The sequence below is a fragment of the Suricata suricatta genome, chromosome 5 (genome assembly GCF_006229205.1).
Source record: "Suricata suricatta isolate VVHF042 chromosome 5, meerkat_22Aug2017_6uvM2_HiC, whole genome shotgun sequence".
Taxonomy (NCBI): domain Eukaryota; kingdom Metazoa; phylum Chordata; class Mammalia; order Carnivora; family Herpestidae; genus Suricata; species Suricata suricatta.
The window spans coordinates 144,992,210-145,009,759 of NC_043704.1; the positions used below are offsets into that span (position 1 = coordinate 144,992,210).

The window sequence follows — 17,550 nt, forward strand, 5'->3', positions numbered from 1 at the left end:
TGGCCTATAATATATATTTTTATCCATGTTCCATGGATACTTGAACGAGTATGAATTCTCGGGGCACTTGGTTATATAGCTCTTTCTTAAATCCATAGTAAACAATGTTATTCAAGCCTTTTTTCTCCTTCCAAGTGTGTGCATGCGTGTGTGTGTGTGTGCGCATAATCACTCAGTTCTGAGAACGGTGTGTTAAAATCTGCCCATTGACATTTCTATTTTGTACAGACGAGTTCTTTTCCCCACCTGTGCCCAACCAGGTACAACAAGCCTGGGCAGCGGAGGCCAGCCTCCTGCCCTTCAGCCCCTGTAATTCTGCCCTTGCTCTCATAGGATGCTTGAAGATGAGGTCGCACACCTTCGAGAGGAGCTCAGGGAGACGGTGGATGAAAATGGGCGATTGTATAAGCTGCTGAAGGAAAGGGACTTTGAAATCAAACACCTCAAAAAGAAAATAGAAGAGGACAGATTTGCTTTCACAGGTAGCTCCACCATCGCTGTGGCAGTGCCTGGCCAGAAATGCAGGGGGCTGGCCTAGCTGCCGTAGTGCCCCTGGGCAGGGCAGAGGGAAAGTGCCAAGGGTGAGCTGTGGTCAACCTTGCGCAGATGAGTCCTGGAAACAAAGGAGAGGTAGAGGAAGAGAGTGGGCCAAGGAGGCCAGCATGCCGGGACCCGGGGGCGCAAGAGCAGCAGGGACAGTGGGCAGGCATTCTGGGCGACCTGGCTGGGACTCATGACAGGGGTTATCCGTGGGTGCTTGCTGTGTGTTTGTCTGTCTTATCTTGGTGCTCTGGCTCAGACATTGTGTTATGGATGTGGAAAAGCCCCAGTGGAAGCAGGTCTTCACTCTACAGCACTTGCTGCTCCTGAAAGGTGGATGGGACAGGGAAGTTAGCTATTCCGAGGAGATTTCCTGGGGTTCAGCAGGGTCTAGAGTGGGCCTTGGCCTTTCAGGCCTGGGCTGGACCTTGGCTCTGTTGGTAGGGACATTGGCCCTGTGGGTCTGGGGATGACCTTAGCTCTGTGGGTATGGGCTGGACATTGGCCCTGTGGTTATGAGCTAGACCTTGGCCCTGCAGATCTGGTGGGGACCTTGGCCCTGATTGTCCTCTGTTCCATGTACACCCATTGAGCAATTCCCAGGTAGCTGACTAAACCAGAAAGTTGGTGTAACCAATCACAGATAACAACGGGCCTCACCCAGCATCTGCCAGAGCGTCCCTCCCTGCCCTGAGAGCCAGTGTTTATGGGTAGGTGCATGCAGAGGACTAGTAGCGAATTAGCAGCCAATGGGAATTTGGTGTCCAAAAGGCCCTTGGTCACTATTGTGCCTCACTCCATTATTTGGCCTTTTCTAAAACAAAAACCACACCAGGGGAAGGACCTGTATTGTGAGGAATAGAAAAACACACCCCTCCTGGCTGGGGTTCATATGTGAAGGGGCAGCTTGCCCTTCAACAGGGCCACAGAGAAGCTGATGGGCTCCTGGGGGGTGGTGGTGGCAGGAGACACTTGCCCTCCCCAGGAGCCTGCTGACACAGGGGCGACTCTGTCTCGCCCAGCCTGTGCGTGCTGTCTCTTTGCTGTCTCTGCCAGCCCCAGCTCTTCCTCAGGACCTCTTAAATCCAGTCCGTGCTCTGCAGTCACCATTTCTGATTTCCAACGACAAATTTTGAAGACAAAGAAGATCTGACTGGCCCAGCATGTGTGTTTAGATCAGGCCTGGAAGGACAGGCTGCTGACAGCTGACAGACTGGGACTGGATTTTTAGTGATTGCTTTAATTCTAGGTTGTTGTTTTTAAAGTTTTTTTTATGTTTATTTTTGAGAGAGAGAGAAAGAGAGAGAGAGAGAGAGAGAACATGAGCAGGGAGGGGCAGAGAGAGAGGGAGACACAGAATCTGAAGCCGGCTCCAGACTGAGCTGTCAGCACAGAGCCCGACACGGGGCTCGAACTCACAAACTGAGATCATGACCTGAGTTGAAGTCAGATGCCTAACCAACTGAGCCACTCAGGAGCCCCCAGTTCTGTTTTTTATTAAACTATATTTCTTTGCATAATTTTTTAGTGATTGCTTAGGCAATCACAAAATATGTAACTTTTCACAGTCTACTTAGAATTAGTATTTTACCAGTTCAAGTAGAACAAAGAGACTACCACCATATCAATCCCTTTACCCTCCCCCATAATAGTGCAGCTTTTAAATGTATTATATCTCTATATACTGAAAATCCCAACAGATACTGTTATAGTATTTACGCTCAACCATTACACATATTTTATAGAGCCTAAGGAGACAAAGGTAGTCTATTATATTCACCCAGATATTTAGCATTTCTGTCCTTGCCCATTCACTGCTGCCCCCCTTATCATGGGGTTGCAGCTTCAAGAGTAGGGCTTGGGAAAGAATAAAAAATTTTTAAAAAACCCCAGAAGATTTGTCTTGTTTTCTCTAAGCCCCCCTTCCTGCCCTTTAATTTTTTTTTAATGTTTACTTATTTTTAAGAGAGAGACAGAGTGTGAGGGAGGAAGGGGCAGAGAGAGAGGGAGACACAGAATCTGAAGCAGGCTCCAGGCTCTGAGCTGTTAGCACAGAGCCCAATGTGGGGCTCAAACTCATGAACCGTGAGATCATGACCTTAGCCAAAGTTGAACATTTAACCAACTGAGCCACCCAGGTGCCCCAACCTTCCTGCCCTTTAGACCAGAGAGGGCTTCTCTTGGACTTCTTCATGATGTCTAGTTCCGGGATTTATACTGCTTTTGAGTCCTGGAAGGAAAACATAACACAGAAAACTCACTGCTCGACCACATGTACTTCTAGGTCTGGTTTCCAACCCCACACTCTGAGCCCTTTCTCCTGAAGTGTCCCCAGCCTCTGCAGCAGATAGGAGGAGGCCAGGGGCAGCAGCAGGCCTGGGCTGAGTTGGCTTGAAAACCATCAAGCACCCTTATATACCTTCCACCAGTTGTCACTCTCAGTCTGTTCTGAGGCACACGACAGTTGTGTTAATAAGCACACTTAAGAAGGGGTCTCTGCTGGTTACCCACTGCTGGAATGTTGGAAGCATTCAGAGAACTTGTGGACAATCTGACCAGACCTGCCACTGTGCAGGTATGAGGCTACCCCGTCAGTCAGGAGCCAAGCTGGGCTAGCTCCCATTGCCGGCCATCTGCACAGCCCCATACGGTTCAAGGGCCCACCTTCACACTCTGCCAGCGACCTCTCCCACAGCCTTCTGCCCTTGACCACTGTGTTCTAGCTACTCTGCCCTGCTTGATGGTCCTCAGATGCTCCAAACACATTCCTGCCCCTGGACCTTTACACTTGCTGCATCCTTTTCTTAGAATACCCTTCCTGGTTGAGAACACGCTTCTTGATGGCTTGATCCCTCACTTTTCATTCAGCCAGGTCTCTGTTCACACATATCTCCACAGACAGGCCTTCCTTCCTGACCACTCCATCTAAAATTGTGCCACCCCATCCCTCTCATCCCCTTCCCAGCTTCATAGTAGGTAGTCTTCTCAACACTTGTTGAAACCCAATAAATATTTATTAAATGGGTGCATGCCTCTGTATTGGTTAGGTATCACCACAAAACTTTGTGTAAGAAACACCACATGATCTTGGCAGCATTCAGCAATAAGCATGTATTGAGCTCAACCATCTGAGGTTAATTGGGGCTCAGCAGATCTAGGTCAGGCTTGGCAAGGGTGGTTTGCTTTATTCCACGTGTTTGTCTTCCTCTTCCTGGGCCTGGCCAGCTGGGCCATCTCTCCACATCTCTCTGGTAGAGATGGCATGAATGAAAAGAGGGGGATTTAACTGGACAAGTGCTTTTCAAGCCTCTACGTGTGCTTCATCTGCTAACAACCCATTGGCCAAACAAGTCATTGACTGAGCCCAGAGTCAGGCGGGTATAGAGGGGTTGAGGAGGCACACCCTATTTGCTGGAGGGCACAGAGCACAGAGTGTGGGTATGTAACCCTGTCACTGAGGAGGGCATGGAGATTTGAGCAATAAACTGGTATCCCACAGAATTAAAACTCTGCTTCCAGATTTTGTAATTTCCTGAGGGGCTGCGTTTCTACTCATTGGAGCGGGGTTTCAGGGTGCCTAGGTGTGTGGTCACTCCCCTGAGCCTCTGCCCTTTCGTGAGTGTTTTAGCTCTTCAAATGCCAGGGCTGTTTGTAGTGGGGCATGAGTTTGGACCTGTGGGTCTTGTGTTTAATTGACCTCGCAGTTTTCCTTCATTTTAGGGACAGCTGGTGTGGCTGGGGATGTGATCGCCACCAAAATCGTCGAGCTGTCCAAAAAGAACCGGGCGCTGATGGCAGAGTCAGAGGGTGCGAAAACCAGAGTGAAGCAGCTGAGCAATCGCGTCCGGGAGCTGGAGCGGGAAGTGAGGGGCCTTGGTCATTGCTGCCTCTGGAGGGCACTCCCAGGACCCTGGGCCCCTCCTGCGGGGTGGGGGCCACATTCAGATGCATTGGGTCCCTCAGAAGGGCTTGTTGGCAAAGGGTTCCTCGGTCTTTGTCGCATCCTGAGAGGGGACAGTGTGTCAGGAAGTGAGGGGGACACCAGGCACGGGGAGACAGCTGGCATAGTGGTTAGGACGCAGAACTGGAGCCTGCCCTGGAGGTGACTCTTAGCTCTAGTGCTGCCTTGCTTTGTGACTTTGGGAAGGCTGTAAACTCACTGTGCCTCTGTCTCCTCCATCTGTCACATGACAGAAACAAGCGTACTCACCCTAAGGTTTTCTAAAGATTAAGCGTAAAATACTACCAGTGCCTGGCAGGTAGCAAGTACTAGATAAATGTCTGCTAAATACATTAACAGAAACCTGTGCCAGGGTACCCCTGCACTTGGTCTCACTTTTGTCCATCTTCCTCTTCTTGCTGCCCCTGCCCTCCCATAGCTAGTCACAGACCCCTCCAGTCTTGCAAGGACACAGCCCAAAGCAAGCAGTTCATGGTCCCTTAGGAGCTGGAATGGAATCCATATGCTAGAGAAAACCTATGTAGCTTCCTCATGTGGCTGAAGAAGCTGGAGCTTGAGGAGGTTAGGGGCATTCTCAAGTTGTACAGCATGGGGGGGGGGGTGCTGCATTGCAGATCCAATTCTGTTGCCCCCCCAATTCTCCTCAGTTGTCACGTGGGCATTGAATGAGACCGTCTTTATTCTACAACAAATTGTTTGAGAACCATCTCAGGCTCTGAGCAAAATAGGCCTGGGCCTTGCCTGCTCAGAAACAGAGCCAGCACTGCGGGCCTCGGAGAGGAGTGGGTGCACACTGTGGGTCTGTGGAGGGTGGGAAGGGGCCACACTGGTAAAGGTAGGGAGTGAGGCCCCATACAGAGGGCCCAGCAGATCCCACGGCCCTGAGTGGGGAAGAAAGTCTGGGAGGAAACTCATGTGGCCAGGAGTGAAGCAAGATGAGGTCGGAGAGGGAGGACAAGCCACTTTCATCCAGCCTTGTCAGACATGGTCTGGTATTCATATGAACAACTGGGAAGGCATTAAAGGGTCAGTTGGCTGTCTGTATGCAGTGCTGGGCTTAGCTACAGGCCATGAGCCCATATGGCAGGTTTCTCTGCATCTCTGACCCTGTCTCAAGTCCATAGTCCCTTTATGCTCCACCTCCCAGACTGTGCACAGAACTCTGGGATACGGACTGTGGCTGCAGGATTATTACGTATTAAGCTGACAGTGAATCTTGGTGCTACTCTGGTGTGTGGCTGGGAGGTGGGGTCGACAATCCATTAAACCCTCTCCCATTGCAGAGTAGTATGTAGGGGAAGGTTCCTCCATTAATGGTCCTAAAGTAAGCTGAAAGATGAACCAGTGACATCAGTTACCACACACAACTGGTGGCGGCCTGAGGCACTGCACTCAAGCAGCACAGTTCCAAGCAGAATCCAATATTAAGTTCAAGGCTTGCTTTTCAGCTGCAGGCGGCCCAGGCCAGGCTACCAGCCAAGGCGGCCACTGACGGAGCCAAGGAGCCAAGGACTCAGATGGGAGACAGAGCCTTGGTATGAGCCTTCTCTTCTGTGCTGGGGAGTCTGTGAGGCAGCCATGGGCCTGGGTCTCCTGTCCTCCATGTGAGTGTAGGCACCTCTGTCCAAGATTCACCTCTGCCCCGTTGCTGAGCCAGTGCCCACCATGGTGGCATCCTCAGAGCAGCCATCAGGGAGCCAAGTCTGTGGCCTGAGGCTGGGAACACCCCAGTGGGGGCCAGTGCAGGTCTAACTCTGATTCAGTCCCTAGAGAGAGAACCGGAGGGACCTTTGGATCCTGGAACCCTAGAATTTGGAGACCACCAAGGTCCAACTGGCCTCCTACTCTTAGCCCAGCGGTGTCCTTTACAGCATCCTCATTGAAGAGACATCCAGCCTCTATCTTACCCCAGGGGCAGGGAGCTCACTACTGCCCAAGAGAGCCCTGTTGGGGGGGGAGGGCACATTTCATATTGTGAGAAGTCTTCCCTTTGTGGAGCTCCAAATCTACAAAGTAAAAATGACTAAAAAAAAAAAAAAAAAAAAGTAAAAATGACTATTGGGAATGGTGGCTTGTTCCCCAGATTCCATTTTACTCAGCCAGTGTGTAGGGGGCATGAAACCCAAGATATGGAAATTGCAGGCTCATTAAAGGAAGGCAGTCTGACCCTGTGGGCTACCATGGAGGGGCATGGGGCCCAAGCCAGATAATGAATAGCATCAGAGTCTCAAGAACAACCCAGGAAGCCTCCTCAGGGATTTTCTTGGGAAGCCAGACCCGTTGGAGCGAAGCCTTAGGACTCTCTATTCAGTGTTCCTTTTCTAGTCTCCCTTTCACCTACGACGTAGGGTCAAGCCACCTCATGCCTTTCTTAAGGAGAATTCAGACCTCGGTGTTAGTGACAGGCCCCTAGGTTCTAGGAGGAGAACCTAGTGGAATGAAGACTAGTCTTGTATAAACCTGTCTCTTTGAGGGCTCGGCCCCCAGCAGGGGCTGTTCCATAAGGGCCTTTCCTGGCTCCAAGGGCCTCTGCTCCACTGCTCCTGCTCTGTCCAGAGCACTGAGCACATCCACGTCCCTGACTAGTCTGCCACTGATGGAGGACTGCTTATTTGGTCACTCATTGAGCCCTGTGACGCAGGGAATCATAGATAGGATCCTGCCAGCAGGGGAGCCCAAGAGGGGAGATGAGCAGCCATATTGAAGGAAGGAGGGGGCAGGGCCTTCAGAAAGGGTCCCAGGGGCTCGGAGCTAACAGAGGGAGCACACTTGCCATGCCAGGCAGCCAGGAGGTGTTTGCAGGGAAGGTTCCTAAGGGGTACCTTGCTGGAGAAGCAGGATGGGGGAGGGCCTTCCAGCAGGAGCAGCGCAAGCGGAGCTAAGAGGCCTGGAACCTGTTCTGTTTCATTTGCTAGCTGGGGTCTGGCTGCAGCCCAGGGCCTGTGAGGGGAAAGGGGGATGTCAGCCAAACAAGGGTCACATAGGGGTCACCCACGGAGGGAGGCCTTGACTGGCAGCCGGAGCAGAAATTTCAGCTTTGCTCCATGGCTGTGGCCGCAGAAAGCCTGGTAGGCTTCTGATACAAGAGCGGGTGACGCTCAGCTCAGCAGTAGCCTGTGGTTTCCAGGGCACCTTCTGATCAGAGAGAACAAAAGCAACCCCCTCCCGCCCCATACTGGACTGTGTGGGGTAGCCCAAGCCCGAAGCACACTCCAGAGGCCTGCATGCTCACTCTACGTTCTGGCCCCTGGAGTGCCAAAGCACATTCCAGAGTGGAGCTGAATGCCTGGTCTCCACTTGGCATGGTCAACATGGGGCTTCCAGAGGCCATGCTGTGAGCAGCACTGGCTTCGTCTGCTCCCCTCGGACTGCATTTCAGTCACTCCCTCAAAGAAAATAGCCCAGGGAAGGGGAGGCTTATACTCATACTCAAGTCCCCCACAAAGCTTGTGGAATTTCACTCTGGGCTGAAGTAGCTCTGAAATGCTGGGGTCGGGGTGGGGGGTGGCCCAGCTGTCTAGGAGGAGGGGACTGGAGGCTTGGCAGAGCAGAGGGGTGAAGGTGGGCCCAGTTCTCACTAGGACACTCTCTAGCCCTCAGCCCCCTTTACCAGCTGCCCCCTCAAGCCAGACTAGGCCCCCAGCCCCTGCACTGCCCTCTGTCAGGATCTGCCCCAGACAGCACCCTTTACATGCATTATCCTGTTGATACCCACAGGCACCCTGGAGGCTGGTGTTGTATACCTCTATTTTACAGATGAGGAAATCAGGCTTGGGGAGGGGCGTCTGTCATTGCCTGGGTTCCATGCTCTGAGCAAGGTCACAGCCACCACACAGGACACTTATAAAAACAGCTCCTACACCACCATCAGGGCCAGTGGGGGTCATGGCACCCAACACCTGACATGCAGAGGCTGTCACTTCTCAGCATGCGGCAGATGTGATGCAGCACACAAGCAGGGAGAAGACAGGCATCCAACAGCAGTGAGAAGGAATGGCAAGCAGCCAGATGGGGGGAAGGACACGCACACGCACAAGCACACACATGCACACAATTTTTATAAAGATACATTTGTGTTTTCTGTAAGTTCCCGGTTTATACTCTGTTCAGCCTCATGATGGCGCTGCAAAGAAGCAGGACAGGGAAGTATTTTCTACCCCATTCCACAAGTGAGGAGACCAGATGAAGGCAGACTTTTCAGGCTGCGTCCAGTTCCTTTTTCCTTCACCAGTGGTTTTCACCTGGGCTGTCCAGAACCTCTGGGGTACAGGGAACTTCCCAGACCCCATCTATGTGGATCTGCCTTCCACGCTAGTGTTCATAGGAGATTCTGTGTGTGCCTGCTGAGGAAAGATGGGAAGTCCACTGCAGCCCCCTGCTCCGCTTCAGAAGTCCAGTCACCCGGTCTGTTGGGGCAAGAGCAGACGGTCTTGGCATCATCGCCTGATGGGACGCTCAGCCCAGTCATGATGCCTGGGTGCCGGAAACAGCTTCAAGTGGGAGAATCAGCTAGTGCAGGGGAGGGGCCAGGCTTCTAATCTAACTTGTGTCATCCCCAACCAGCTGGGTGCCCTTGGGGAAGTTACTCACCCTCTCTGGGCCTTATTTTCATTACTCATGAAAGAGGTTTGGATGGGCTGACCATGGAATCCCTTTAATGCCAAACTTCTGTGAGTCTCAGAAACTTATACTGAAGACAGAAATGGGCAGCATAGTTTTTTAGTAATTTTTGTAAATGCTTATTTTTGAGAGAGAGAGAAACATTGCAAGTGGGGAAGGCAAAAGAGAGAGAGGAAGACACAGAATTTGAAGCAAGCTCCAGGTTCTGAGCTGTCAGCACCAGAGCCCATTGTGGGCCTTGAATCCATGAACCATGAGATTATGACCTGGGCTGAAGTTGGCTCTCAACTGACTGAGTCACCCAGGTGCCCCTGGGGAGCACATTTGAGAAAAATTTACATCCGAGTGGTTTAAATCAAACATTATTTAAAAAATAAAGACATTGCTAAGAGTTCCAACAGGCAGTTTTCACAGTTGCTGCAGTTCTGCAAGTCACAGAAATGTTACACTTGGTCCTTATTTATATTTAGTGAGCTCATTGCCAGGAAAGGGAGCCCAAGGCCCAAGCTGATGGTGCCAGGGGAAGAAGGCCCCGAGTTAGCATGGTCATGGTCCCCCTGCCAAGTCGGGGTTGCCTTCTGTGCATGAACTAGTCCCCTCTTTATTCTGAGTGGGGACGGTTCAGCTGCAGTGCCACTCTCTGGAGCACAGCAGAGAGGGCCCACACCTAGGGAGTGTCTGGGAGGTGTGCGGCCTGCAGGCTTCCTCCAGGGGCTCCCTCTTCTGTGGTCGCTGCCTGTGTCCGTGGATGTGTAGTACTCTGAGCAAAGGGCTTGGCCCCCAGAGTTGAGCTGACAGGATTCACGTCCACGCTCCACCTTTCCGAACCGGGTCTCCCCATCCACGCCACCAGCCCCTGCTCTGCCTCTGTAAGGGGCTGACAATAGAAGCTACCTCACAGGAGTACAGGGGTGCTGTCACTCCACTCTGAGCACCTAGCATGGTGCCTGGCACACACCTAGCTGAATAGAGGCTGTGATTATTATTACTGTTTTGGCAACAAGCGATAACTGTCTCCTATGTCCTTTGCAACTAGCCAGAGACCCCAGAGGTGAAGGTCTTGCAGGAGAGGCTGGCAGCCACAAACCTGAAGATGAGTGAACTCCGCAACCAGATCCAATCCGTGAAGCAGGAGCTCCGGATGGCCCAGAAGGTATTTCAGAGCCAGCAGTCAGATCTTCTTGTATGGCTGGGAGTGGGAAGAGCATGGCCAGGACAATGGGTCCCATTCAAGGAGCAGCGAGTACTTGGCCCCGTGAGCATCATGCCACTTGCTCTGGGTCAGGTTCCAGATCCAGTAACTTCCTTCTGTCAGCCCTTAATATAGACCATTGGTGAGTGGGGTGGCTGGCTGCCTGAGGGTCCCTCATGGTGCCCTCGTCGTGCCCTCCCTGCCCTGGACAGAGAAGGACCATGCCTCCTACCTGGGGAAAGTCCTGTAGACTGTCCTTGTGCTACATGCACCCTTGTAGATCCCAGGTCTCTCCTTAATAAGCCACCTTGGACTTGGAAGCCTGCCAAGACTTGCCTCCTGCCCTCTGCTGTCTGTAATATTAGAAAATGAATAGGTTGTTTGTGTAGTAAAGGCCCCTTTCAAAGGAAAATACTCAGACTTGGGATGCAGGCCCAGCTGGTTCATTATTTATTTTTATTTACATAGTGAATTCTCTGGCATTTGTCTTCTCTGCTGGACCTACTCGGACTAGCCGAGATATCCAAAACAGTATTCTATTGTGGAAACAGGCACCAGAGACCGGGCACACTAGATTGGGTCCCATGACAGGCTTCAGAGGGGCCCCGGGCACCAGCTGGGGTGTCTTGTGTCTGCCTCAAAGCCTTGAGGTAGGGCCTGCACAGCACCGTCCAACAGCCACAATGTTGGGCCCATCTGGAACCAAACACCCCCAACTGACATTTGGTAGCCCTCCTACGTGTTGCACTCAGACACGGCCCCTTGGTGGTGGCTTCTTACAGAGGTCAAGGTCCTGTGGCCAACATACTTCCTGTAGCCATCTAGAAGGATCTCCGATCTTCGTTCTCAGTGACAGGTGAACAAATTTAGGAAGCAGATTTTGGTCAACTTTGCAATTCACTCATTCCAGAATATGTCAAGTGCAGAGAGGGCCCCCTCTGGCCATTGTTGGCAGTCCCTCATCTGCTGTAAGCATCACTGGGAAATGCTGGGGGCTGTGGGATTCCTGCTTTCCCAGGGACAGGGACTCTGAGAGCATGGCCAGCTGGCCCTCGAGGCAGGAGGAGGGTGTGTGTGTGTGGGGGGGTGGCTCTTGGAGCCCTGTGCACCCTGCACTGCTCCTTAGGGGGGAGCAGCAGCATTAGGGCTCTGGCAGGACCCTCTCTCCTGGGCTCACTCAAAGGCCCTACCTTTTTCAGGTTTTGACCAGTGAGGTTGGGGAAGATGTGAATGTCCAGCAACTCCTGTCCTCTCCAGGGACCTGGAGGGGTCGGGCTCAACAAATTCTCGTTTTGCAAAACAAGGTGAGTATGCTTCCTCTGGGCCCAAACTGAGGGCTCAGAATGCCCCGGAAAGGCTGGCACTGACACACATTAGAGACACAGAGCCCTAAAAAGGCCTCGAGGCACTGCAGAGCATGCTTGCAAGGCTGTGTTGTCTTACATTCTCCCCCACCAGCCTGATTTTAATTTCTTATTTAATGAACAGGCATTTATATAACACTTACCATGTGCCAGGCACTGGCGCTTAACAAATGCCAAAACCTTTGATTTATTTTACCCTGGGCATATTTTCTTCCCTAGTTCGTGTAAATTTGCGTGACTGTTATCCTCGCAGGCTTTTTCCAGCTTTGTTTCAGATGTTTGTAGACTCTTGAAAGTTTCAGTTACCCAATAAAGACCTAGCCTTGTCCCTCTCTTTGCATTCTAAATATTTTGGAGCGTCTCTCGAGGCTAAGAGCAGGGGCTCCAGAGCCAGACTGGCTGGGATTCAGATCCCAGCTCTCAATTCACGAGCTGTATGACCTTGGACAAGTTCGTTCTTCTCTTTGTGCCTCCGTTTCCTCATCTGTATCCTGTGGATAATGATATGAGCTACCCCACAGGCTTGTTGGGAGGACTGAATGGGTCTCTATGTGTAAAATGACCAGTGGAGGAGACACTGTAAAAGGTTAGCTGTGGTTATTTTCCTTTTTCGCCTTCACACCAAGAAACACATGAGTAGGTGTGTAACTTCCACGTTTGCCAAGCACATGACTCTCAAGTTCACAGTTTGTGGGTAGCTTTTGTCCTCAGGGCCTCATGTGGGATCTCTGAAGCCAGCACAAAAGCGGGGATAGTCTCCAAAAAACTGTAATTAACGACCAATGCATGGCCTCAGGGTTCAGAAGACCCCAGTTTGAGTCTTCTCTCAGTAGCTGGTCTATAGGTTCGGTGACCTTGGATAAATCACTTTGTCGCTTTGTGTCTCTGTCTCCTCACCTGTAAAACACAGGATGTTGTGGGTTAAAGGAAATAACATTTGTAAGGCACCCAGCACAGTTCCTGGCCGTAATGAGCACTCAGCGTGTTTCCTGTTACCGTTGTTAAGCTGTACAAATAAATGATTAAAAGTTTCATACTGTGTTTTCTAATGCTTAACTGGAATTACCACACAACATCGTGTGAGGGTGCTGATATGTGCTTTCAAAACCATGCTGTGGAATCCTAGTGAACTTTGCCCCCACATAGGCTTACCCATGATGTTCCATCATTTATGTATCAACATAGAAACCAGGGTTAGAAGGACCCTAGGCATTATTCACTTGAACCCCAGTACAACAAAGCCGTCATTCTGTGGGGTGACATCCACCTGCCACTGGCCGAGAGCCTATGAGTGCTGGACCATGTGCTAAGGACTCCACCTGGGCCACCTTGGAGTTTCTCAAAGTTGCTGCATCCTAAAAATCACCATAGCACTCATGTAAAATGCAGGTTCCCAGGACCTTCCCCTGGAGTTCTGACTTGTCGATCTGGAGTGTCATTCTAAGAAGTATCTTGGGGTTCCCAGGATCAGACAAGTTTAGGATACTCAATCCTTATAGCTTTATACAGGGTGTAGCCTTAGGCGCATTTTACAGATGAGGGACCTGAGATTCAGAGAAGCTACGTACTCTGCTTGCAGTCACACAGTGAGTGAGGATTTGAGCTGGTCTCTCGGCTCTTAAACCCTGTCCTCCCTCTGCAGCACCTCCTGCAAGTGGCCAGCAACCCACAGCCTCCCAATTTTGGGTGACCCATCTGTTAGAGAGTTCTTCCTTGTATTGAGATCCTCCCTCCTCTCCCTCCCAGGTTCCTGGAGCCCCCCAGCCGCTGCTTGGTCTCAAATAGCCCCTAAGGGATGGGGTGATTTTTCTCTTTCTCAAACAAAATCCCTCCCTGGGTCCTCCCCTATTTTGCTCAAGATGCCGCTTGACTCCTCCCCTACCTCCGTGTCCCTCTTGTGGGGCTTCTGCTAGTGGGGTTTCCTGTTGCACCTCAGGGGCACCCCTGATGAGCTTATCACTCTCAGGTTCGTGAGCTTGAGAAGCAGCTGGGACAGACCCGGAGCCAGTCTACAGGAGTGTCCAGTGACGAGCCGTGTGTCCATCCAGACCCAAGGAAGCTGTCTGCCCAGGAGAAAAACCTGCTGAGGATCCGCAGCCTGGAAAGGGGAAACCAGGAGGGCTGGGAGGTAACTCATGGCCAGGGAAGGGGTTAGTCGGGCATGTGGGGCTGGGAGGTCATTACCACCTCTGCAGGGCTCTAAGGCCCATGTGCTCATGAGCTCTGGGTCACCCCTTTGGCAGGAGTCACCTGGGGTTTGGGGACACCTTAGTGCCTGTTCCTCACATCCTGTCAATCTGGCTTGGACTGCCCGACAGGGTCCTCACCCTCAGCTTGTGTCATGAGCTTTAGGTAGCCCCATCCTGGCTGTCCTGGAGATGTTGGAGCTGAAATTGTCACTGTAAAAGGAGAGGAGAATGTCACAACCCAGAGTGATGACCCAGTGACAGGGTCAGGTTGGGCTCCGTGGAGGAGCGCTCCAAGCCACAGGAAGGAGGGCAAGCTGGCACTGGCACCACACTCTGCCTCCTGCTGGCCGTGCTGGGAGTGGCAGAAGCCAAGCTGTCAGGCTTGTGTGACAGAGAATGTACTGGCCCATATAGATCAACAGGCTAGAGGTGGTCTAGAGGCATCGATGGGTCCGGGAATCTGGGGACTTGGTCTTAGCCACTTTTTCCACACAGGCTTCACTCCCTCCTGTGGGGAGAAGCCTGGTCATCTCGGCTTCTGTCTTCCAGCCCAGACCCCACGAACAAAGGGCTTCTCCTTCCCAATAGTTCCAACAAAGCCCCAGAATTAAATGCTACCCAGCTAGCTTAGGCCGTGTCCCCATCCCCAAGTCAGTCACTGCCGTTATGGCGCAGGATGCTTTGACTGGCCAGGCTTCAGATAGATCCCCACCCCTAGGTCTGAGAGATGACTCAGCCTCTCAAGAGTTGGCGTGAAAGTGGCAAGCAGGTCTTTCTCACAGACAGTAGAAGGAGAAGCAGGCCGGGGTGCTGGGAGGCTGGGCAGGCCCCCTTCACCGGCCCTGGCAAGGGGCTTCTAAATAGTGAAGCCTTACCTTGTCATTGGAAGACTCCATTTGTGAGTGCCCGCTCCAGGTCAGGCCCAGTGCGAGGAACACTGTGACCATCACTATGTCGCACCCCTAGCATCCTAGACCATCAGGTGTGAGGAGGGAACGTGGGACTGGAGAAGCAGGCAGGGCCAGATCCTTGCGGACCTTGTGTGCCAGCCAGGGGCTTGTTTAGGCTTTTATCTTTGAAGGGGTTTAAGTTGTGGAGGGATGTGGACCACTGTACATTTGGGGAAGGTCACGTAGTCAGATATAGGCAGCCAGGTTGGAGGAGGCATGGGAGGCAGAAGCGATAATCCACCTGAGACACAACTAAGGACCTGAGCCAAGGCAGTAGGACAATATCCCAAAGCCAGACACCTGCAACATTTGAGGGTCGATTTCCCAGGGCTCGGTGACGGGATGGGCGGGGGAGGAGCAGAAGAGTTGTGAAGGACTTCCAGGGAGTGTCACAGGTGCGTAGAGGAGACAGGGAGGAGACCCAAGGGAAGTGGGGAGCTGAGACATGAAAATGTCGGGCTGGAAGTGCACCTAGCTCAGACTTACATTCACACAGAGCAGAGCATGTGGTGGTCATTGAGCCAACCGTGAGCGGCAGTGCGGTAGAAGGAAGGTATTCGCTGTGTGCACTTCCCTTGCCAGATGCTTGCTAGAGGTGAGGCAGCAGAGCAACGGGGGTCAGTGGCTGCCCCCCCTGCAAAGATCGGAGGCCTTCTAGATCCACCATCTTCTACTATCTGTCATTTCTATAAGTCACATCCGCGGGGATCTGAAAACACTTTTCCGATTATAATTAACCCTCAAGACCAAAGCAGATTATGTCACCCATTGCCACAAATCCTTCTCAGTGTCTCAATCTCAGCTTCAGACACTTTATCTAATCTGGACTCTCCTCTGGCTCACTGTGCTCTAGCCATACACGCTCTACCCCGGGGCCTTTGCTCTTACCCTCACCTCCTTTAGGCTCTGCTCTGATGTCACCTTTCAGAGAGGACTTACTGGACCATGCCATTGTCTCCCTCAACTCCCCCTCATTCCCTTCTCCAATTTTCAATAAGCACTTGTCATCATTTGACATCTGTCTCCCCAGCTAGGATGTTAGCCCCTTGGGAACAAAGACTGTCCCCCTTGGGGACAACACCTATAATAATGTTAAGTACATAGTAAGCCCGCGGGAAGTATTTGAGAAGGAAGAAGAGCAAAGAGGAGGGGAGGGGAGACTCCAAAGGTGTGTGCAGCACCAGACTGGCCAGTTTGTAGCTGACGCGCGCAGGGCGCGGTCCATGCCGTTGGGGGGATGCGCGTGGAGCGGTGAGGCGAGATGGTGAGGTGGCACCTACTTTCATTCCAGCACTTGGTGGGACGACCACTTCAGTTTGAACCCTGGACTTGGTGCTGTTCACTAAAGCATGGCTTCTCTCTTTCCTCAGCTCAAGCAGGGATTGAGAGGTGGGGACAGCCGTGCTCTCTGGAAGACACACCCAGAGCTGCCAAGTGCGTTTCTTCTCCTGTCTGACCCTGGCAGGGCCGACGCTCGCAGGCTGATGGAGGAGTTCTGTCCTCTATTAGTGACATTTGACATGCTCCAGGGCAAGGGCAGGAGGCTGTGGGCCCACCTGACACCCCCAAGAGGCGAGGGCTAGTAGCCAGGGAACCAGCTCTGGGCCTCACCTGTGAGCAGGGACCAGATGTGGCCGAGATCCCATTGAGCCCCACTGCCCACAACTGTACTTCCTGATTACAGAAACTTGTGGGCGAGCGGGATGGCCTCCAGAGAGAGCTTGAAGAACTGAAAAGGAAGTTCGAGGGTGTGAAGTCCCGGAACAAGGTGCTGTCAAGTCAAGTGAAGACCCTAAGGAGTCAGATGGGAACGCTGGTGGAGAAGGGCAGGCATGATGATGAGCTCATCGACGCCCTCATGGTATGGCCCAGCCTCTTGGGCCCGCCCGGAGCCAGGCCACGTCCCTAAACATGGCCCTCACCCTGCCCAGAAGCCCATGACCCAGACCTGCCAGAGTGAGCCTTCACTTGCCCCCGAATGCCACCTGTGTAACCCAGAAGCCCATCACCTCTCTGTGGGCCCCAGCCCCAAAGTGACAGCTCTGAGACAGTGGCAGCTCAGAGACAAGGCCACACAGCTTTCCTGACTCCAGCCTGGCCTTTTCTTTCTGGGACCCGAGGTGCCCTGGGATTTTAGGCCCTGACTTCCAAGCTGTGCCCCAGGCCCCTGAGGTGGTCATTCCTGGCTTGGCTGGGGTGCATGGGGACACAGGTGCTGCTCAGGCCCCACCCTCATCCACAGTAACTTCACCAGGCGGGGTGGTAGGTGGAGCACAGGAGACCTGAGCTCTACCCGAATCTGCAGACACCTCACTGTGTGACCCTGGGTCAGTTGCACCTCCTCTTTGAGCCCCAGCTCCCAGTTTCTAAATAAGGTGTAGAGCTGGATGTCCCCTCAGGTCCCTGTGTGCCACCATATGTTATGGCAGATGGCATGAGGTAAGCTACAGACAAGCCCCAGCCCTGCCATAGCAGGGTGCCCTTGGGCTCTCTTGGCCTCAGTTTCCTCTGCTATGAGTTGGGGACAATAGCCCCCTGCCCCATTCCAAATCACTGCCCTGTCCTTTCTGATGGCCTGCAGGTGAAGTCCCCATCCCAGTAGTCTCCTGGGAGCATCTGCAGGAGATGGGGCCCTGGTCAGGTGCTGAGGGATCCCTGGCAAGGTGTGCAGGTACTGCCTTCAAGGCCATCTCCCAGCAGGGAGATAGGGGTTCTTTTTACTCAAATATCTCCC

The 17,550-nt window shown here is 52.6% G+C and overlaps 1 protein-coding gene across 1 annotated transcript in view; it reads left to right on the forward strand.

Annotated features, from left to right (window-relative positions):
- CCDC13 (coiled-coil domain containing 13) overlaps positions 1-17,550 on the forward strand; it is a 51,929-nt gene that overhangs the window by 15,455 nt on the left and 18,924 nt on the right. Inside the window, exons 3-9 of the mRNA XM_029940399.1 lie at positions 334-482; positions 4,261-4,403; positions 5,950-6,036; positions 10,158-10,274; positions 11,513-11,617; positions 13,644-13,805; positions 16,501-16,677. Of these exons, the coding sequence (XP_029796259.1) occupies positions 334-482; positions 4,261-4,403; positions 5,950-6,036; positions 10,158-10,274; positions 11,513-11,617; positions 13,644-13,805; positions 16,501-16,677 (940 nt within the window). The remainder of the gene's footprint in view (positions 1-333; positions 483-4,260; positions 4,404-5,949; positions 6,037-10,157; positions 10,275-11,512; positions 11,618-13,643; positions 13,806-16,500; positions 16,678-17,550) is intronic.